Source organism: Schistocerca nitens, chromosome 8, assembly GCF_023898315.1.
Source record: "Schistocerca nitens isolate TAMUIC-IGC-003100 chromosome 8, iqSchNite1.1, whole genome shotgun sequence".
NCBI lineage: Eukaryota > Metazoa > Arthropoda > Insecta > Orthoptera > Acrididae > Schistocerca > Schistocerca nitens.
Genome location: NC_064621.1, coordinates 153,357,858 through 153,382,202, shown reverse-complemented (window position 1 = coordinate 153,382,202; position 24,345 = coordinate 153,357,858). Strand labels below are relative to the sequence as shown.

Sequence of the window (24,345 nt, the reverse complement as noted above, 5' to 3'; positions counted from 1 at the left end):
CCTCCCGGCCAAAAAAATGCAGGGCACGATGCTGAGAAAGACTTGGTTAGTTAAACTGAATAACTGTCACTAGACAGTCCTCGCTACAGACTTAGATGACAAGTGTCGGGACACTTGAGCGTCTTCTGCAATATGCGATATGTCCAAGCCTAACGCAATGGTCGAACAAAACTTATGGAAACACAAATGGCTCTGAGCACTATGGGACTCAACTTATGAGGTCATTAGTCCCCTAGAACTTAGAACTAGTTAAACCTAACTAACCTAAGGACATCACAAACATCCATGTCCGAGGCAGGATTCGAACCTGCAACCGTAGCGGTCTTGCGGTTCCAGACTGCAGCGCCTTTAACCGCACGGCCACTTCGGCCGGCTATGGAAACACAGCGAGAAATGCACGCTTGAACATAAAAGCTGATGCTAGCCAAGCCTGTTGGGTGTGATGACGTATTTGACAACGAAAGGGACGTGTGCAATTTCCTCAATGAGTCGCAAGTGTCAGTCACACACAGGATAGTGTTCAGTGACGTTGTGAGTGCATTATGTCGGAGCTAAGTGAATCCGAACGTCGGGAAACTGTTGGTTCTCGTTAGGTGGGTGTTTCCATAACCAAGATAACAGAAGTCTTTGGCATTTCTAGAGGTGCCGCATCGAAGATGCACACATCAAAAAAAGTTTTGCATCACCTTGGTTCAGAGAGTTCCGGAACCTGTACAGAAAATCGGAATAGAGAATAACATAAACATCATTTCTGCCCTTTTTATTGCTCATGAAAACCACACATTGCATGTTGTACCACCATACAGCGAGATCTTCAGAGGTGGCGGTCCAGATTGCTGTATACACTGGTACCTCTAATGCCCAGTAGCACGTCCTCTTGCATTGATGCATGCCTGCATTCGTCGTGGCACACTACTCACAAGTTCATCAAGGCACTGTTGGTCTAGATTGTCCCAATCCTCAATGGCGATTCGGCGTAGATTCCTCAGAGTGGTTGGTGGAGCACGTCGTCCATAAACAGCCCTTTTCAATCTATCCCAGGCATGCTCCATAGCGTTCATGTCTGGAGAACATGCGGGCCACTCTTGTCGAGCGATGTCGTTATCCTGAAGGAAGTAATTCACAAGATGTGTGCGATTTTGGCGCGAATTGTCGTCCATGAAGACGAATACTTCGCCAATATGCTGCCGATATGGTTGCACTATCGGTCGGAGGATGGCATTCACGTATCGTACAGCCGTTGCGGCGCCTTCCGTGACCACCAGCGGCGTACGTCAGCCCCACATAATGCCACCCCAAAACAGCAGGGAACCTCCACCTTGCTGCACTCGCTGGACAGTGTGTCTAAGGCGTTCAGCCTGACCGGGTTGCCTCCAAACACGTCTCCGACGATTGTCTAGTTGAAGGCATATGCGACACTCATCGGTGAAGAGCACGTGGCGTCAATCCTGAGCGATCCATTCGGCACGTTGTTGGGCCCATCTGTACCGCGCTGCATGGTATCGTGGTTGCAAAGATGGACCTCGCCATGGACGTCGGGAGTAAAGTTGTGCATCATGCAACCTATTGCGCACAGTTTTAGCCGTAACACGACGTCCTGTGGCTGCACGAAAAGCATTATTCAACATGGTGGCGTTGCTGTCAGGATTCCTCCGAGCCATAATCCGTTGGTAGCGGTTATCCACTGCAGTAGTAGCCCTTGGGCGGCCTGAGCGAGGCATGTCATCGACAGTTCCTGTCTCTCTGTATTTCCTCCATGTCCGAACAACATCGCTTTGGTTCACTCCGAGGCGCCTGGACACTTCCATTGTTGAGAGCCCTTCCTGGCACAAAGTAACAATGCGGATGCGATCGAACAGGGGTATTGACCGTCTAGGCATGGTTAAACTACGGACAACATGAGCTATGTACCTCTTTCCTGGTGGAATGACTGGAACTGATCGGCTGCAGTACCCCATCCGTCTTATAGGCGCTGCCCATGCATGCTTGTTTACATCTCTCGGCGGGTTTAGTTCAAATGCCTCTGAGCACTATGGGACTTAACAGCTATGGTCATCAGTCCCCTAGAACTTAGAACTACTTAAACCTAACTAACCTAAGGACATCACACAACACCCAGTCATTACGAGGCAGAGAAAATCCCTGACCCCGCCGGGAATCGAACCCGGGAACCCGGGCGCGGGAAGCGAGAACGCTACCGCACGACCACGAGCTGCGGACGGCGGGTTTAGTGATATCTCTGAACAGTCAAAGGGACTGTGTCTGTGACACAATATCCACAGTCAACATCTATCTTCAGGAGTTCTGGGAACCAGGGTGGTGCAATACTTTTTTTGATGTGTGTATATACCACATATAGAGAAAGCGCATAAACATGGTCAGCTAAGTTATACCGCAAAGGAAAATGTGTGTTGACTGATCATGACAGACGGTCGTTCAAGAGGACTGTAACGAAAAGTAAGAGGACGACAGCTGAAAAAGTCACTGTAGAACTGAATGTCGCAGTCGCGAATCCTTTCAGGACCAAAACAACACGAAGGGAACTCCACTAGCAGGGAATTGCTACAGCGAGTTGTAATTCCAAAACCATCCAAAGTTTGTCAAAAAATTTTTTCTTGGTAATCTGTTTTCTGGTGTCATCATAAAGTGACCAAAAAAAAAGAGAGATCCCTTTCTGCCGTATAGTATCGGTAAAGGGTTCCAGTTCGCTGTACACAACTTCATTTGGTACTATTCGCCATTGTCCATGTTTCTGGTATTTTTTATTAATGCAAGTTCTAGCTGTTCTGATCTCCTTTCAGAATTTCGTCGAATCTGTTTCTTTGGGTGACTTTGAAAAGAATTTCACTTCCGTATGTCGTCTCTTGTTAAACCACTGTCTTGTAATGTTTTAATTTAATTTTGACTGAGGGAAATTTTTTATTCTATGTAGACCACGTCACGTTTTGAGCTTCTATCATTTTATTAGTTCTTTCCTGCCATGCAGTTTCTTGTGCCAGTTATATCTTACAAATTCTCCTAGGTATCTAAAGTGTTTCATTACTTTTACTTCTCCAATATTTACTGTTATGTGGTTGATTTCTAGTGGATCTGCTGCCATTACCTCAGTGTTTTCGAATGATATCTGGAGTCCTATTTTTGTGCTTTATTTTGTAGACTTGTTATTGGATATACGGCTTCTTGAATCTTATTAAGTAGTAACGGTAAGTCATTGTGAATCCCTCATCTGCGAATTCCAAGCAATAAAAGTTTAATTGGTCTTGTTTGGTTCCATTTCTTATGTTTTTAGGATTTTGTACCATTCCCTTATCACGCACACCAGTGCACAGTTGAAAAATAATGACGATAAAACATGTGTCTGTCTTAAACCTGCCGGCCAGGGTGGCCGAGCGGTTCTAGGCGCTACAGTCTGGAACCGCGCGACCGCTACGGTCGCAGGTTCGAATCCTGCCTCGGGCATGGACGTGTGTGATGTCCTTGGGTTAGTTAAGTGTAAGTAGTTCTAAGTTCTAGGGGACTGATGACCTCAGAAGTTAAGTCCCATAGTGCTCAGAGCCATTTGAGCCATTTGTCTTAACCCTGTTTTAATCGTTAATGTTTATCGTAGATGGCTCGTATATGTCTCCTCTGTACTTTAGCGCCGATGTTTGTCAGAGTTAATTTTTATCGTTTATTAATTTTATAATTTCCTATATACATAGATCAATTTTTTTCTTTATTAGTTACAGATACTTTTTGTTGTTATATGTTTGATTCGTCTCAACATTTTGTTTTTAAATTTCCAAGTTTGTTCTACAGGCATTTTTTCCTTTCAAATGTCGTTTGTTTTGTGAAATGTTAAGGGCTTCTTTTGTTTATCTTAGTTGCCATGGTACTAATAATTATGCACTGAAGCGCCAAAGAAGCTATTACAGACATGCATATTCAAATACATAGATACGTAAACAGGCAGAATGCGGCGCTGCGGACGGCAACGTCGACAAGTGTCTGGCGCAGTTGTTAGATCCGTTACTGCAGCTACAATGCCAAGTTATCAAGATTTAAGTGAGTTTGAACGTGGTGTTATAGTCGGCGCACGAGCGATGGGGCACAGCATCTTCAAGGTAGCAATGAAGTGGGGATTTTCCCGTTCGACTATTTTCGAGTGTACCGTGAATATCAGGAATATCAGGAATCCGGTAAAACATCAAATCTCCGACATCGCTGCGGCCGGGAAAACATTCTTCTACAACGGGACGTGTACGGGTATGGAGATAACCTTATGAATCCATCGATCCTGATGTCAGCAAGGGACTGTTCAAGCTGGTGGAGACCCTGTAATGGTGCGGGGTGTGTGCAATTGGAGTGATGTGGGAACCCTGATACGTCTAGACACGACGCTAACAAACACTTACGTAAGAATCCTGTCTGATCACCTGCGTCCACTCATGTCCACTGCGCATTCCGACGGACTTGGGCTATTCCAGCAGGACAATGCGACACCCCACACGTCCAGAATTGCTACAGAGTGGCTCCAGGAACACGTTTCTGAGTTTACTTTTGCTGGCCAGCAAACTCCCCAGACACGAGCATTATTGAGCATATCTGGGATTCCTTGCAGCGTGCTGTTCAGAAGAGATCTCCACCCCCTCGTACTCTTATGGATTTGTGGACAGCCCTGCAGTATTCATGGTGTCATTTCCCTCCAGCACTACTTTAGACATTAGTCAAGGACATGCCACGTCGTGCTGCGGCACTTCTGCCTGCTCGCGGGGACCCTACACGATATCAGGCACATATAGCAGTTTCTTTGGCTCTTGATTGTATTACTAGAGCCGAAGAGCAAGCGTGATAGTCAACAATGGAAGCACATGGATTCACCCCACCACAAATATCTCCGGGAAAGTCATGGAGACTTTCTTTGACGCCCTAGCGAATTTTTAGAACACGGCGCCACGGTTAATGCAGAACTGTATGTGGACAGTTTGCAAAAATTGAAGCGAGGCATCAGTCTAAAGGACGAGTAAAGTTGACGGACGGCATTATTGTGGTGTAGGGTAATGTCCACGCAGCTGCTGCCAAGCTAGTTTCGACTACATTGTAGTAGTTTACCTGGGAAGCCCTTACACATACCCCATACAGTCCCAATGTCATCCATGCAGATTTACAAATTGTTGGGCACTGAAGAAAGGCATTCGCGGCCGCCGATACGCTTCGGTTGAAGATCTGTACGCGTGGGTACGATCATAGTTCCGTAGCCAGCCGAAAATATTTTGCCACGAAGAGAATGACAGTCTTGTTGTACAGTGGGATAAATGTATTAACAGTTATGGTGATTACTTTTGAAATAACAGACAGTTTACCTACTTTTTTCCATCCATATTATTTTCATTTCATTGCCCCTTATACACTACTGGCCATTAAAATTGCTACACCAAGAAGAAATACAGATGATAAACGGGTATTCATTGGACAAATATATTATACTAGAATCGACATGTGATTACATTTCACGCAATTTGGGTGCATAGATCCTGAGAAATCAGTACCCAGAACAACCACCTCTGGCCGTTATAACGGCCTTGGTACGCCTGGGCATTGGGTCAAACAGAGCTTGGATGGTGTGTACAGGTACAGCTGCCCATGAAGCTTCAACACGATACCACAGTTCATCAGGAGTAGTGACTGGCGTATTGTGACGAGCCAGTTGCTCGGCCACCATTGACCAGGCGTTTTCAATTGGTGAGAGATCTGGAGAATTTGCTGGCCAGTACAGCAGTAGAATATTTTCTGTATCCAGAAAGGCCCTTACAGGACCTGCAACGTGCGGTCGTGCATTATCCTGCTGAAATATAGTGTTTATCAGGGATCGAATGAAGGGTAGCGCCACGGGCCGCAACACATCTGAAATGTAACGTCCACTGTTCAAAGTGCCGTCAATGCGAACAAGAGGTGACCGAGACGTGTAACCAATGGCACCCCATACCATCACGCCGGGTGATACGCCAGTATGGCGACGACGAATACACGCTTCCAATGTGCGTTCACTGCGATGTCGCCAAACACGGATGCGACCATCATGATGCTGTAAACAGAACCTGGATTCATCCGAAAAAATTACGTTTTGCCATTCGTGCACCCAGGTTCGTCGTTGAGTACACCATCGTAGGCGCTCTTGTCTGTGATGCAGCGTCAAGGGTAACTGCAGCCATGGTCTCCGAGCTGATAGTCCACGCTACTGCAAAACGTCGTCGAACTGTTGGTGCAGATGGTTGTTGTCTTGCAAACGTCTCCATCTGTTGACTCAGGGATCGAGACGGGGTTGCACGATCCGTTACAGCCATGCGGATAAGATGCCAGTCATCTCCACTGCTAGTGATACGAGGCCGTTGGTATCCAGCACGGCGTTGCGTATTACCCTCCTGAACCCACCGATTCCATATTCTGTTAACAGCCAACGCGAGCAGCAATGTCGCGATACGATAAACCGCAATCGCGATAGGCTAGAATCCGACCTTTATCAAATTCGGAAACGTGATGGTACGCATTTCTCCTCCTTACACGAGGCATCACAACAACGTTTCACCAGGCAACGCCGGTCAACTGCTGTTTATGTATGAGAAATCGGTTGGAAACTTTCCTCATGTCAGCACACCGTATGTGTTGCCACCGGCGCCAACCTTGTGTTAATGCTCTGAAAAGCTAATCTTTGCATATCATAGCATCTTCTTCCTGTCGGTTAAATTTCTCGTCTATAGTACGTCATCTTCGTGGTGTAGAAATTTTAATGGCGAGAAATGTATTACAATGGAGCATAAGTTCGTAGCGTTTTTAGTTTGCACGTTGGTGTTCCTGTTGCTATGGGTTTATTTATCGATAGTCAGTTTTTATTTTCAGGTCACTGTTCCTATTTTGTCAACTGGAATAGTGAATGAAGCTGTGGACGCTAGAAAATGGAGTGCCAAGTGGATAAATCTGAACATTTGCGAAATGTTCTTCTGTTTGAATTCAATAGATGGGTGACGAGAGTGGGGGCAGCCAGAGACATTAGCGCCGTGTATGGGTATAATACCACTGGAAAGAGCACGGCAGGGAAATGTTTTTCTCGTTTTAAAGAGAATCGTTTCGACATTAGTCTCTCTCCAAGTTCGGGAAGACTTTCGGGGTTTGATGAAGCTCGTTTGAACGGATGAATGGATCACCGTCATTGTAATCGAGAACTGGCAAATTTGATGAACTGTGACCACTCCACCATTGAGCGACATGCTGTGGGGACGGTTGAGAAAGCGGTTGTGTGCGTACCGCATGCTCTAAGTCAAAATCACAAAACTCAGCGGGTGACCATATGTGAATCTCTGCTTGCTCGTCATCTGTCGGCTCGTAAATAACTCCGACCATTCCTGTCCTGTATCGTTACTGGTGATGAGAAATGGTGTCTTCAAGCTAAAATAAGGGAAAGAAAGGAATATTTGAGCCCAAAAAAGGCAGCAGCTCCCCGTACAAAGACTTGCGCGTATCCACGGAAGATAATGTTATGCATCTGGTGGAAAAGCGATGGTGACGTGTATTACGAGTTGCTTCCCCGTGGTGTATCCATCACCGCTGACATTTACTGTCAACAACTGAGGTGTCTTGTAGACGCAGTCCAAGAACAAAGACCAGGAAGACGCTGCAACACGATAACGCCCGCCCATATTCTGCTGTACTGACAAAAGACGCTGTACTGGAGTTGCCTTGAGAAGTCTTCCAGACCCACATTATTCACCTGATCTTGCTGCCTCAGACGTTCATCTTTTCTGCTTTCTATCGAGCAACCTTCAAGGAACTTCCTTTCTGGTTGAAAATGCTCTCGGATCATGGCTCAACGAGTTCTTCGCCGCAAAACCACGTGATTTCTACAATCGCGGAGACGAAAAGTTACACCAGCGTTGGAAGCCTGTTGTTTACAGTGAAGCAGAATATACGAGGGTGAGTCAAATGAAAACCTTAAATATTTTTTAAAATATTATTTATTGTGCAGGAGTGGTACAAAGCTGTATCACTTTTCAACATACTCCCCCCCCCCCCCCCCCCCCCCCCGCTCAATGCAAGTCCTCCAGCGCTTACAAAGTGCATAAATTCCTTTAGAAAAAAATTCTTTTCTTTTGGTAGTCTGCACAACCATTCATGCATCGCGTGGCGTACCTCTTCATCAGAACGGAACTTCTTTCCTCTCATTGCGTCTTTGAGTGGTCCAAACATATGGAAATCACTTGGGGCAAGGTCTGGTGAGTATGGTGGATGAGGAAGACACTCAAAATGCAGGTCTTTGATTGTTGCAACTGTTGTACGGGCAGTGTGGGGCCTTGCATTGTCATGCAGCAAAAGGATACCAGCTGACAACAATCCACGTCACTTTGATTTGATTGCAGGCCGCAGATGATTTTGTAGGAGATCTGTGTATGATGCACTGGTGACAGTGGTCTCTCTAGGCATGTAATGCTTCAAAATGAGGCCTTTTTTGTCCCAAAACAGAGTCAGCATATCGTTCCCTGCTGATGGTTCTGTTCGAAACTTTTTTGGTTTTAGTGATGAGGAATTGCGCCATACCTTGCCAGCTCTTCAAAAATATTCAAATGTGTGTGAAATCTTATGGGACTTAACTGCTAAGGTCATCAGTCCCTAAGCTTACACACTAATTAACCTAAGTTATCCTAAGGACAAACACACACACTTATCCCCGAGGGAGGACTCGAACCACCGCCGGGACCAGCCGCACAGTCCATGACTGCAGCGCCAAGACCGCTCGGCTAATCCCGCGCGGCTTTTCCCGCTCTCTTAGTTTCCGGTTGCTGGAAGTGAACCTAGGTTTCGTCCCCAGTAACGATTCTTACAAGGAAGCCATAACCTTCTCGTTCAAAGTGCCGAAGAAGTTCTTCACAAGCATCAACACGTCGTTCTCTCATTTCAGGAGTCAGCTGCCGTGGCACCCATCTCGCAGACACTTCGTGAAACTGGAGCACATCATGCACAGTATGGCGTGCTGACCCATGACTAATCTGTAAACATGCTGCAATGTCATTCAGTGTCACTCAGCGGTTTTCCTTCACTATGGTTTCAACTGCTGCTATGTTCTGTGGAATCACAACTCGTTGTGCCTGACCACGACGAGGATCATTTTCCACTGAAGTCACACCGTTTGCGAACTTCCTACTCGATTCCTAGACTTGCTGCTGTGACAAAACGTGCATCACCGTACTGAACCGTCATTCGTCGATGAAATTCAATAGGTTTCACACCTTCATTACGCAAAAAACCGAATAACAGAACGCTGTTCTTCCCTGGTGCAAGTCGCAAGTGTGGCGGCCATCTTTATACTGATACTGCGATGGTATGTGTGCATCTATAGAGAGCCTGTATAGGGAGAGAGTGGCCATAGGTGAAGTTGCCCGTGACTGGTTGATTAGCTTTGGCGCCATTTTTCTGCCAAACGTCTCTCGCGCTTTCTATGTTCGCCGTGCTTTTGAGTTGAATTGAAGTTCAGAAGACTTTTGGAAACGATTAAAAGGTGTTTGAATTATTGAGAGACTTGTTATGCGTTGTGCATGCATGTTCGATTTAGTTGTATATCGTTTTTAATACGTAATTAGCGTTTGCAATCTTAAATACGAGTGGAAATAATGAAGCGTTTTGTGATGAAGCCGGTAGGTCTACATGTTAGTAGTAAACACGTTAGTAATTGTACAATATTGTTTTTGGCATCTGTAATTCGTTCTGCAGACGTTCGTAAACGATACCAGGTTGTGCTGCATTTGGTTGTTCCAATAGAGGCGAAGGTGGATTTCGCGTGTTAGCATTTCCACGCAATGAAGAAAGACGAAAGCAGTGGGCAGTCGCAGTCAACAGGGCTGACATAAATCAAACAGGAGCCTTGTGGAAACCAACCAAGTACTCTTATCAATGCGAAGTAAGTCGTTTTTGCTTTTTACTACATGTAAAACACCTTGCAATATACATAGGCAAATTTGAAAACAGACCTGTAAATTGGCTGTGTGAAAATTATTATAACACATTATTCTTATAAACAAAGGCATTTTACGAATGAATTCGCCATGTTGTCTTGTGCTTTTGATTCAGTGAGTGTGTACTCCACTACTCCACTACTGGCCATTCAAAAGTCCCGCCCACAGTTTGGCATAAAAATGGCCGCCGTATCGCCCGGTTGGCCACTCTCTCCCTATACAGGCTCTCTATGCATCTGCACTATATGCTGCCACCTACAGGCCATTCTACACGCCGTTTGTAGCACGATTTCCAACTTACAGGATAACGGCGAGTATTATTGATGACTATTGTGTTTATTTTAAACTTATGGAAGAACGCTACGAACTTATGCACGAATCCAGTATAACCAAGTTCTCTGCCAATTCATGCATCGTTGGGAGAAATGTGAAACACAGAGGGCGAATATCACCAACTTTCATGGCCACTGCGAGATGATAATTCAAACTTTATGACTACCCCTTACAAAAATTCCTGTAATACGTAGGTAGCAGCGGAGGCGCCAGGACGGTGCTACTGACTAGGTTAACTGGGTTGACGTACCTGGAGCAGCGCAGGGAGTCTGATATGCCGGAGTGGGCGTGCATGTCCGCGTAGCCCGCGGCCGCTTCCAGACCGCTGAGCCGCACCAGGCGCTGCTCCGCCTCGTCCCACACGTAGCGGAGCTTCTTCACCGACACCATGCGCAGCTCCTCCAAGTCTGCACATACCACACACCACGCACCACATCAGTTTCACTTCGTCTGTTTGTTTCAACAACAGAATCACAACAGCATTTCACCGCTCACATTATTAGTAATGCAGAACCCTGTCCTCGCGGGGATGAAGCTCAAGGCTCCCAAAAATGTTTCTGGATGTTTTCTGTCTTCAGTAACCATTTTTTTTCCTTTTCTTACACAGATATGGTTCGCTGAAATTACAGCACTCTCGGTGCGTTTTTCGTCTGCTTTCTCCGAGGGGCGTTCAATAAGTAATGCAACACATTTTTTTTTTTACTGAGAACAGGTTGGTTTTATTAAGAATTCTAATACACCATACATTTCCCACTCTTTCGGCTGGAAAACTACACTACTGGCCATTAAAATTGCTACACCACGAAGATGACGTGCTACAGACGCGAAATTTAACCGACAGGAAGAAGATGCTGTGATATGCAAATGATTAGCTTTTCAGAGCATTCACACAAGGTTGGCGCCGGTGGTGACACCTACAATGTGCTGACATGAGGAAAGTTTCCAACCGATTTCTCATACACAAACAGCAGTTCACCGGCGTTGCCTGGTGAAACGTTGTTGTGATGCCTCGTGTAATGAGGAGAAATGCGTACCATCACGTTTCCGACTTTGATAAAGGTCGGATTCTAGCCTATCGCGATTGCGGTTTATCGTATATCGCGACATTGCTTCTCGCGTTGGTCGAGATCCAATGACTGTTAGCAGAATATGGAATCGGTGGGTTCAGGAGGGTAATACGGAACGCAATGCTGGATCCCAACGGCCTCGTATCACTAACAGTCGATATGGCAGGCATTTTCCGCATGGTTGTAACGGGTCGTGCAGCCACGAGACGTGAGTCAACAGATGGGGACGTTTGCAAGATAACCATCTGCACGAACAGTTCGACGACGTTTGCAGCAGCATGGACTATCAGCTCGGAGACCATGTCTGCAGTTGCCCTAGACGCTGCTTCACAGACAGGAGCACCTGATATAGTGTATTCAACGACGAACCTGGGTGCACGAATGGCAAAACGTAATTTTTTCGGATGAATCCAGGTTCTGTTTACAGCATCATGATGGTCGCATCCGTGTTTGTCGACATCGCGGTGTACGCTCATTGGAAGCGTGTATTCGTCATCGCCATACTGGCGTATCATCCGGCGTGAATGTTATGGGGTGCCATTGGTTACACGTCTCGATCACCTCTTGTTCGCATTGACGGCACTTCTAACAGTGGACGTTACATTTAAGATGTGTTACGACCCGTGGCTCCACCCTTCATTCGATCCCTGCGAAACCCTACATTTCACCAGGATAATTCACGACCGCATGTTGCAGGTCCTGTACTGGCCTTTCTGGATACAGAAAATGTTCGACTGCTGCCCTGGCCAGCACATTCTCCAGATCTCTCACCAATTGAAAACGTCTGGTCAATGGTGGCCGAGCAACTGGCTCGTCACAATACGCCAGTCACTACCCTTGATGAACTGTGGTATCGTGTTGAAGCTGCATGGGCAGCTGTACCTGTACACGCCATCCAATCTCTGTTTGACTCAATGCCCAGGCGTATCAAGGCCGTTATTACGGCCAGAGGTGGTTGTTCTGGGTACTGATTTCTTAGGATCTATGCACCCAAATTGCGTGAAAATGTAATCACATTTCAGTTCTAGTACAATATACTTGTCCAATGAATACCCGTTTATCATCTGCATTTCTTCTTGGTGTTGCAATTTTAATAGCCAGTAGTGTATTTTTCATTGTGACGGCTTTACGCCCCCTTACTGGGAGTGCCTTTATACCCGCAGGGTACCAATCTACTGGTCGACGTCGCAGCCAACGTCTCGCTGCATCAATAACCTCCCATCCTCTCGCGTAGTGCGTCCTTCATTGGGCCAAACGGATAGAAGTCGGATGGTGAGTACACACCTTTTGTGTACCCCAACTGGTGAACGAGTGTGTCAGCACTACCAACGGAGACGCCTAGTTGAGCAGCGAGGTGTCTGACTGTGATCTGTCGATCACCTCGAATGAGTGTCCGCACGTTCCAACACAGCAGGAATCACAGCTGTGTGGAGCAGGCCAGCACGCGTGGGATCGGACAGGTTTTGCGCGTCCTTGTTCCGATGATGATACTCGCCTCGCCCAACGACTCACTTTGCTTTTGTTCAGTGCCAGGTCTCCGTCGACATTCTGCGAGCGCCTCTCCCTATCTGCGATGCTCTGGTTTTTCGCTAAAACAAACTCAGTGAAAGCTCTCTGCCTGGATCGCACCTCTGCTACATATGCCCTTTTGAAAGGCTACATACAGCGCGACCACCAATCGGAACTTCGTGAAACTATAGGAGCTCAAGTAGAAAGATTCAACGACGGCCCACAAAACATTAAGCATTTTTTCAACCAAAATTGGCCGAGAAAAAAATTGTTGCATTACTTATTGAACAACCCTCACATCAAACAACAGCAAAAATTGCTTTTTACTGCTTGTAAATACACAGTTTCAGTTTTTAGTAAAGTATTCACAAACTGTAAACAGAACATTTTTCAGTGTTTCTCGTCGTATTCCACTGATGAATTCTTCTCGGGTTATCAGCCGAGAGGTGGCGTCGTCTTGCTGCAACGTTTCAATGAGCTTCGTACCCATCATCTTCGCCAGAAGATGATTGGTACGATACTTATCAAAACATTGCGACAAGTCGACGCCACCACTCGGCTGATAACCTGAGAAGAACTCATGAGAATATGTTTCGCGTACCTTGTTAACACTTGCTGTGGTTTCCGTAGCTTCCTGTGCTTTGCAGTAAAACTGTTATTCTTTTACAGTTTCACGTCCGCAACCATAGAGAACTTAATACAGGAAACAAATTTCCTTCGAAAATTATGCCTGGAATTTTAGATTCTTATGGCTTACAGTGTTTTACTCTATGCGAACGATTGTGCGTCTGTATTTCCTATGTGTCTGCACTTACTTTTACAGTTTTGCACATTGTCTTCGCTGTGAAGCTGCACTTGTTACTTGCACTATCTCAATGTTTACGTAAAAGATACGAAAGCAAGATGACGAACGGTCAAATATGTTCTCCGCGGGAGTTTTAAATCATGTTTTGTCAGTAGGCTTTCGGCGATGTAGATTTGTGTGTGTGTGTGTGTGTGTGTGTGTGTGTGTGTGTTTGTGGCCGTAACTTTCAACGTACTTCTTCTACGTACGGGTAATGCCTTTGAGATACGTCGTTTATTTTGCGTTAGACTGTATATTGTGACAATAAATTTTTAAATTTTATTCTTTATGAGAAAACATTTTCAATAACAGGTATTACGAGGAAGATAATTCTTGAAAAGGTTTATTTTATATAAAGTCATAGGTCGTTCATTGCACAACGTTGGTAATTTGTTTTAATCCAACAGAGTATTACAGACTTTGGAAGCAACTTGTAGAGCGAGACACACACAGCACTGGCGTGAACGTGTATTATTAAGATGTGTCAATAAAAAAACCGAGTAAGACTGGTGTTAAAGATGTAAGCCCTGAGCTATATATTGTGTTTTGGCTGAAGGGTGATTGGTTTCATGAAGATGGCCTGACCACATCTCAGTATTGTTATCACAAGAACTCAGATAATTAATTTCAGATTTGTCAGTGGAAGCAGATATTGATATGGCATGCGTGTAACATAACCGTAAGTTTGAAAGTTGCCAGTCGAGCACCAGTTATAAACAGTGACATCAACTATAAGTTTTGGTCACACTTCAGCTCTCTCAAAACTTTCTTTAAGAAATGGTAATAAATTCTATTTATAGAAAGAAAACCTCGTATTATTCTTAGGTTGTTTCTAATGCATTACTGTTTTAGTATAACAAGGGAAAAGTTATTCTGTATTTTCTTTGGTACAAAGTTAGAATTTTTTCACTATACTTCTGAAAACTAATGCTGTTTTCTACGGTAATGTAAAAGGAAGAACGACGAACTATAACTGAAAGAGAACGTGCTTGAAATAAGAAGTACTTTTTTTCTTACAAATCATAATTATTTTGAATCCTCTCAGACAACTCTTATATGTGGATATAGTTCGTATTCTCAGAATTTAAGTGAAATTAAGCAGTAATATCCGCTAGTTTGATTGAGCAGAAAATTTCTGCTTTCAGTTTCCAAGACAGAGCTGCATAAGATGTGACACACGAAGTTCAGTGATTTACAATGTGTTCCACTTGCTGCTAAGACATATATTTTTAATTCAGTGATAGAATATATGCTCGAGGCAAAACAATGGTTAGCTGTTCAATTAATTGTCTCATGTGACTTATGCATCAGACTATTATGCTTCTAGTGGTTCTCGTATTGTGTTGTACTGAGCTAGAATTGTTTTTGTAAGAGCTGTTCATTGCTATTGGGAAATCTATAAGCTATTCATTATTCTTTTGACTCTGTGGTCACACATGGTTGTGATAATACTGCTGAAACCTGCTTTCTGTTAAAGATACTTTTACATTAATTATCTTGGTTATGTGAGTACTCATGAGGTGCTGTAAACACTACACACTACATTTAACTGGTTATACTAGTGGCTATTCCTAAACTAAATTTTTTAAATCGTTAACTTAGTGTGTGAATGAATAATACGACTCCAGTTATTGTCCAAAGCCTTAGATTTTACATAGCTCCATGCTTATCATTTGAATTATTTTAAAAGTGGGAGGACAACGTTTCATGGTTTCCATTTTTTCTTTTATGTTTATTTTGGAACAGAACAAATACTGGGTTCTACTGCAACCTAAACATTTGTCAGCGTCCTCGTTGCTATTTCTAGACTGACTAGTAATATTCATATATCTTAAAGTATTGCACCAAGGTAAAGCACAATAAGTTTGTTACTTTAACGAATTTCACCCAGAGCTACTGCAGTGCAGTTGTAAATCTGTATATTCACCTGCATCAGTAACTCAGTCTTACATAATACTTACGTAAATCAAGCTAGTACAGACAAGCAATGAGGTTTACGGGAAGGGGACTCCAGCTTGAAATCAGTTTCCTACGGAATCTAAGTCGAGCTCGCTTTTGATTTGTGCATAGAATTTCTAGAAGTACACGTTATCATTTCAGTCCTCTCAAAAGTCAGGCTTTGTAGTTGTCAGCGGCTAATATAGTTCTCAATATAACTGCTCTTGTAGATACGGTTCTGAGTATTGCTGAATAAGTTTCCAGCGTAGCCCAGATTAAATAACAAAAACTAAGGAAATATCACTGTCAAATGTATGAAGGTAGATGACGCATTAACATCTCACCTTTTACTTTTCCGTTGCTTAAGTACGCCCGCAGCGTCTTGGACTCCGGAGACATTTCTTCAGCGCATTGCGAGCTGTAGAACACAAAAAAATGTACTGTTTAGTTGTGTACAGCTAAACCAACTCCTGGTGCAAGTAAACTATTAGAAATCGAATGTAAACTAGATGTCAGGTCAACATCTAGATGTCAAGTCGACAACTAATCAAAAGTAAAAGCTCTGTAGTACCCTAAATATCGACTAACACGAAACATTATTATAATTGCGGCAAAATACTATGTTAATTGAGCCTGTGTTTTCATTCAACACGTAAAGATTTTGCTTCAAGGACGAGCAAATCTATCTGCTTATTGCAACCGCGAAGTTACACAGATCAGTGGCTAAATTCTTTTCGTTAGGCTAAACAAATGAAACCACGGTCGGTACTGTTATGTTTCCACTTGTTTCCGAGTACTGCCGCTGCAATCACTTCAGTCAGTTTTCTAATTCTATGGTGGGTATAGTTTTCTAATTCAGTGATGTGTCTGTCGAAATCGGTGAATCATGTGATGAAATCAGTGAATTCTGTCTCAAAATCGTTTCGTGTCTTTTGTTTTGAAATACCAGTGCTGTAATTTTATTATTTTACGCACAATGGCAGGGAGAAATCGGGACGAAAACAAAGCAATATTTTGATTAAATTAAAGATGGAGCTGCGTAAGGCAGCTGACGCAAAACGAAGGCGGAAAACGGAATTCTGTAAAGAGCTTGACATTTCCAAATCTGCACCGATGACCACAGTTACATTGACATCAACATTATAGTTTTGCCCTCCCTACGTTAGAAATGCAAAACATCATGAAAGTCTGGACAGAAATTTAGAAACCCTAAACGAATAAAACAGTGGACGGCAGCTAACAGTTTGTCGATAATTTGATGTTGCTAAAAACACTCCAAATAACGTAACAGATATTTTCCACAAAAAAAAACGCTGTTGATAGGCTTTCAAACTACGGTACGTACCTACAAGAGCAAATATTAGCAGAAAATCGAAATTCTGGCCCGTAATAAAATTTGACACGATTCAAAATAAAGTTTTGATTTTTTTCGCCTGCATCGTTTAACACCAAAATCTCTTAACAGGAAAAACTATTTCAGTCACTTTAGTGCCGTGTTGAACGTTGTATCCATCTAAAGCGCTTAGGAGTCCGTAGTTTCCCTGCTACTCGGATGATGATCAAAATGATTAATAGCGTCCAATGAAGAAAGCTAGATCATAAACATAACTTTCAGGTGTTTTCAGTTTCCAATTATGAGACTGTATCCATTTTGAGAAAATGGACACTGCAGGCTAGAGAAGCGTCCCAAACGAAATTTCAGTAAGCACTCTCATTCAGAACAGACACTCAGTGCAGTGCCAGACATATTTTAGAAGTGTTTAATAGTTCTTTCTTCTCAACAAAGATCTATAAAAAAATAAAAAACTAATATCCTTCTGTTACACAGTTTCATCCCAAAGCATGAGCCCGGAAAAAAATACCTAAAATCGGTTTGATGTATATTCCAAGGTGCATCTCAATATGACACTGGCAGTCCCGAAACCTACCATGCATTAAAGAAATTAAAAACTGTCCTTGCAGGCAGAAGCTGATTTATTTATAACTGCAAATAATCAAGATCTGTATACCCCTTCAGGCTTTCAAATGTGAATTCCTTAGTTACTATGCAATAACAGCACTACAAAATGAAGCGTTAGCTAACATAACAAATACATTAACTCTAAATCAAACTTTAATGTGAGTCACTTTGACCGAAGTTATTATTTCCCATTTCAAAATCAAAATAATTTCCAAGCAAAAGTTAACTTACTGATGAAGATAGAACAACGCAAACAAAATAAACAACCACATAAAAATGTATCGCACGTCTTTACGTACCTCACAGCCTCAGCAGAAATAGTTTTGAAGGTCCTTATATGATACATTTTGTACTTTCCTTGGTAATTTTCCTGAAATAGAAAGAGGAAGCTATAAATTACTGTGTTCTACATTCACGTTGATAAAGGTTGTAACAGAAATAGGCTTCAGGATACAAATAGACAGCAGTAATACTGTAGGAAACATGCTACACACACATGCTTTTCACAAACCGTTGTATTACTTTTGTCATAGACCAACACACAAGAAATATAGTTTCAGAACGTCACACCACTTCTACTGAATTTCCCCGTCGGCGCAACAGGCACAGGTAGCTATAATTTACTGAACTTTTTTCTGGCGCCACTTACAGGCATATATACAGTATATACTTGGAAAAACACGTGACACAAGGCTGTCTGCTAATACTTTCATTACGAGCGATTTCAGTTCTAAGATGCTACTCCAGGCGGGAGTAAAATGAATGTGCTCAACGGAGAATAATAAACGCTAAAATGAAGATCTGGCCCTGTCTGACTACCCCCTGAAGCAGATCCTATTAATTCTACAAATTACAATCTAAACATAAATGAATGATGAAGGCAACTAATCCTACTAAATGATAAACATTGTTCCTGCTTACATATTTATTGTAGATTTTTAAAAAAAACCTTTATATTACAAAGTTTACGTTTCCTAAGTAAAATTACTAATCAATTGGAAACTCTGCCCGTCATTATGACTGTGCGGTTTAATATCAATAACACGAAATGACTGACATGAGCTACGTACCAAACACTAGGAGACACTACTTTCAAAGATCTATGGTGGCGTGGAGCCTCAGTGGAAATAAACAAACGTGATCACAGCTGTTTAGCTTTTATAGCCCTAATAAGCCGAAGCAATTGGCAATATCACCGTATGTACTGCGTCCGGTGGATCGAAGTAATGGTTCTCGTACTCGTCTGCGACGATGGAAGAACTCCAGCCACAAATAAACTCTTTCAAACACAAGGACGGCAGAAGGCGGTCCTCTGACTAATATACTCCAATACTGTCTTCTCCTCTCTGTGTTCTACAGACGAGAAACGCGAACTCCCAGCCACAGACAAGGAGTTCAGATAACGTCTCAACGTAAGTATAGGCAGAGGAAGTGCTCTCAATTACTGAACGCTGCGTACTCAACGACGGCTTCCAACCCGGGGGTGAAGTCCAGAATCGTATAGGTTCGCAACAGTACAGTGCCTGACTGTTGTAACTATAAACTTTCCTGAGAGCAAAGACAGCAAGTCCGTCTGTACCAACAAAGCTGATATCGAGTGACCGTCACACATGGGCACTCACAACGGAAGACCTCGTCTCTCCACCGCTGGCTTCCCAGCTTGGCTCAGCTCCCAACCATGGTAATTCCGAAAACTAATCATATTCCCGAAACCACGGAATATTCTCCCTCTCTACAAATTCTTCCGAACGGCGACCAACCATATTTTAGTCTTTTGTCGTCCGGCGCGGAAAGTTTGCGAGGAAAAACCTACGAGGTGTGGCTAGAAAAAAACCGGACTAGTACTGGTGAAACAATAAAACGAATGCAATAAGGCTGAAAGTCGCGTGGCCTGTCACGTGACTCTCGCTCCGCCTACTGCTCGAGTTTCATCTGCCTCCTGCACTCAGTCTGCCCGTGGCGTCTGTTTTAAGTAGTTGATGTTTTGTCTGTGCGTCGGAAAATGTTGAGTGTACAGAAAGAACAGCGTGTTAACATCAAATTTTGTTTCAAACTAGGAAAATCTGCAAGTGAAACGTTTGTAATGTTACAACAAGCGTACGGCGATGATGGTTTATCGCGAACACAAGTGTTTGAGTGGTTTAAACGATTTAAAGATGGCCGCGAAGACACCAGTGATGACACTCGCACTGGCAGACCATTGTCAGCAAAAACTGATGCAAACATTGAAAAAATCGGTAAACTTGTTCGACAAGATCGCCGTTTAACAATCAGAGCAGTGTCTGAGTTAACAGGAGTTGACAGGGAAAGTGTTAGGCAGATTCTTCATGAAAGTTTCAACATGAACAAAGTGTGTTCAAAAATGGTTCCAAAGTGTCTCACAATTGAACAGAAGGAACGCCGAAGAATGATTTGTTCTGACATCCTGGAAAACATTGAAGGTGATCCCACCTTCTTACAAAATGTTATTACTTGCGATGAATCGTGGTTTTTTACTTACGATCCCGAAACTAAACGCCAATCGATGCATTGGAAAACTCCTGGTTCTCCACGACAAAAAAAAGCACGAATGTCAAAATCGAAATTCAAGGCAATGATGATTGTTTTTTTTTTTTTGACATCAAAGGGATTGTGCACATTGATTGGGTACCAGAGGGACAAACAGTGAATCAGCATTACTACATTAGCGTCCTGGCTACCCTACGTGAGCGAGTACGGAGAAAACGGAACGATTTGTGGAGAAAAAAGTCATGGATCCTTCACCAAGACAATGCCACAGTTCACAGTGCGTTGTAAGTGAAGACGTTTTTGGCAAAACACAACATTCCCATCTTAGATCATCCACCCTACTCACCTGATTTGGCCCCCTGTGACTTTTTTCTTTTCCCTAAAGTCAAGTCAGCTTTGAAAGGAACTAGATTTGAGACTGTTGAAGCAGTAAAAGAAAAAGCGACGGAAGTAATGTATGGACTTACCGAAAATGATCTGCAGCATTGCTATGAACAGTAGAAAATTCGTATGGAGCGGTGTAGAGACCGAGGAGGAGAGTACATTGAAGGAGATAACATGAAATTGTAAATAATTGTAAATAAATGTTTTTTCCAGCATCAGTCCGGTTTTTTTCTAGCCGCACCTCGTATACTCGTACAATGGTACGCTTCCGAGTAAAAATCCTTGGAAATAACCCATCCTGCGTGGTTTCCAAGGTGCCGCTTCTTCATTCATCTCATCTGCGTCCAAGATTTGCAAAGTTGGGACGTATTATCCGGTTATCCTTCCCGTCCGGCTACAATAGCGGCCAGCCGTCACCCTATTGTGCTCCAGAGTCAGGTGCCACGACGTCTGTCTAGCTACTTCCTGTGTTAAAGCAGGACCAACATCTGTGCGGGCCTTCCACCCAGAGCTTGAGTTCTGCCTGCCGCTTCCTTTCCACTGTCGTTCCAACCTCTGCTAGTATGATAATAAACACACTCCGTCACCTTTCATTCAATAAGCGTGAACAATTATTTACAAGGCGTACGTAACAATGTCAGTCTCCTTTATATATTCATATATACGATGTACAACCTATCACATGATACCTAATTGTGTTTGTAGATCACGGCAAAGTATGTGGATGGGTTCTTGTAAGGTGTGAAATTATAGGTACTTTACACAGTGATTGCCCACTCTCACGGTAAGAAATATTAGAATCACATCACATGTAATACGTATATTTACATGTGAAGAATAACTTGAACAAAGTCAAAATGTGCAAAACAATGATTATAAATTTTCAGTACCTATACAATGCGGCTCGACAGACTGGCGTATCGTTCGCCACAGATCGAGACACATCACGTTAATACGGGAAACTTACGATCGGGTGAGAAAAGCCATGGAATACCTACTAATATCGTGTCGGACATACTTTTGCCCGGTGTAGTGCAGCAACTCGACGTGGCATGGACTCAAGAAGGTATTGGAGGTCCCCTGCAGAAATACTGACTCATTTTGCCTCTATAGCCGTCCATAATTGCGAAAGTGTTACCGCTGCAGTATTTTGTGCGCTAAATGAACTCGCAGTTATGTACCATACATATTCGATGGAATTCATGTTGAGAGATCTGGGTGGCCGGATCATTCGCTCGAATTGTCCAGAATGTTCTCCAAACCAACAGCGAAGAATTGGAGTCCAGTGACATGGCGCACTCTCATCCATAAAAATTCCGTGGTTGTTTGGGAATATAAAGCCCGTAAATGGCTGAAAATGGTCTCCAAGCATCCGAGCATAACTATTTCCAGTCAATGATCGGTTCAGTTGGACGAGAGCACCCAGTCCATTCCATGTAAACACAGCCCACACTACGATAGAGTCACCACCAGCTTGCGTAGTGACAGTTGACAGCCTGGGTCCATGGCTTCGTGCGGTTTGCACCACTCGCGGACCCTACCATCAGCTCTTGCTGAAACAGGGATTCACCTGACCAGGCCACGGTTTTCCGGTAGTCTACGGTCCGCCCACGAGAGGCGCTGCAGGCGACGTCGCGGTGTCAGCAAAGGCCTTTGCTTCGGCCATCTGCTGCCGTAACCCATTGTCGCCAAATTTCGCCTCTCTGTCCTAACGGATACGTTCGCCGTATGTCCCACATAGGTTTCTGTGGCTATTTAACGTTGTGTGTTAGCATTGACAACCCTATGCTAACGCCACTACTCTCGGTCATTATGTGAAGGCTGTCGGCCACTGCGTCGTCCATGGTGAGAGATAACGCCTGAAATTTGGTATTCTCGGTACGCTCTTGTCACTGTGGGTGTTGGAACACTGAATTCTGTAACGGTTTCCGAAATGGAATGTCCCATGTGATTAGCTTTACCATTCCGCTTTGGAAGCCGGTTAATTCCCGTCGCCCGGCCATAATAACATCGGACGCCTTTCTACACGAATCACCTGAGTACAAACGACAGCTCCGCCAATACACTGCCCTTTTATACCTTGTGTACGCGATCCTACCGCCATCTGTATACGTGCATATCGCTATCCCATGACTTTTGTCACCTAAGTGTATGTTCATGTTATTCTTCATACGAGGTGTGGCTAGAAAAAAACCGGACTAGTACTGGTGAAACAATAAAACGAATGCAATAAGGCTGAAAGTCGCGTGGCCTGTCACGTGACTCTCGCTCCGCCTACTGCTCGAGTTTCATCTGCCTCCTGCACTCAGTCTGCCCGTGGCGTCTGTTTAAGTAGTTGACGTTTTGTCTGTGCGTCGCAAATTGTTGAGTGTACAGAAAGAACAGCGTGTTAACATCAAATTTTGTTTCAAACTAGGAAAATCTGCAAGTGAAACGTTTGTAATGTTACAACAAGTGTACGGCGATGATTGTTTATCGCGAACACAAGTGTTTGAGTGGTTTAAACGATTTAAAGATGGCCGCGAAGACACCAGTGATGACACTCGCACTGGCAGACCATTGTCAGCAAAAACTGATGCAAACATTGAAAAAATCGGTAAACTTGTTCGACACTTTCCTTGTCAACTCCTGTTAACTCAGACACTGCTCTGATTGTTAAACGGCGATCTTGTCGATATCTTCTGTGATATAATCACTGCACCTGTAACGGCATCTTCTACAGTAGTCGATAGGGATGCGCGCTGATTTCTTCACTTACGGTTTTTTTACAGCTTGGCTCTTGCTATGAGCTGACTCCTAATATCTCCCATACAGAATATGCAAGTTAGTGCTGCTCGATACACCAACATCGCTCGCGAGTGTGTACGCACATTTTACGTGCACTGTTTCCTCTACGTAAGTGGGCCTTTCCGTGTGGACTCAAATGGTAAATGAGGCACTTTCTGCTGTCAGCACGGGGTAGATAAAGGCACGTGCAGCCAGGCGATATGCGAGAAGCGGTGACCTTCCTGTAAGCTATGATAGGAAGCCACGAAGACTATTGCGTGACGGCCCGGCACCTCCTGTCACGCAGCAATGTGACATTTTTGCTGTATTCGTGCAGCTAGTATTCGAAAAAGTATCTCACGACCATACCGCGCTGTAACAGACGCTACAGGGAAATACGGTAAGTAACTGAAATGACTTCGCTCAGCCGGCCGAAGTGGCCGTGCGGTTCTAGGCGCTACAGTCTGGAGCGGAGCGACCGCTACGGTCGCAGGTTCGAATCCTGCCTCGGGCGTGGATGTGTGTGATGTCCTTAGGTTAGTTAGGTTTAATTAGTTCTAAGTTCTAGACGACTGATGACCTCAGAAGTTAAGTCGCATAATGCTCAGAGCCATTTGAACCATTTGACTTCGCTCAATTACTTATAATTGTAGAATCTGCACACCGGCAAAAATGACCACCAGACAAACTGGACAGGTGTCCTACACACGAGAATATATTCATGGATTCTCTTTCAAACAACGACCAGCCTCATCGCTTCGAACACGTGAAAACTTCCCATTGGTCTAAGCGGACTCCTAAATATCTACATCTACATTTATACTCCGCAAGCCACCCAACGGTGTGTGGCGGAGGGCACTTTACGTGCCACTGTCATTACCTCTGTTTCCTGTTCCAGTCGCGTATGGTTCACTTGAAGAATGACTGCCGGAAAGCCTCCGTGTGCGCTCGTATCTCTCTAATTTAACATTCGTGATATCCTCGGGAGGTATAAGCAGGGGGAAGAAATATATTCGATACCTCATCCAGAAAAGCACCCGTAGAAACCTGGACAGC

At 43.9% G+C, this 24,345-nt stretch overlaps 1 protein-coding gene across 1 annotated transcript in view; it reads right to left on the bottom strand.

Moving 5' to 3' along the window:
- LOC126198677 (polyamine-transporting ATPase 13A3-like) overlaps positions 1–24,345 on the bottom strand; it is a 452,249-nt gene that overhangs the window by 174,821 nt on the left and 253,083 nt on the right. The window contains exons 4-6 of the mRNA XM_049935173.1: positions 17,931–18,001; positions 16,016–16,089; positions 10,564–10,720 (exon numbers count right to left, since the gene is read on the bottom strand). Of these exons, the coding sequence (XP_049791130.1) occupies positions 10,564–10,720; positions 16,016–16,089; positions 17,931–18,001 (302 nt within the window). The remainder of the gene's footprint in view (positions 1–10,563; positions 10,721–16,015; positions 16,090–17,930; positions 18,002–24,345) is intronic.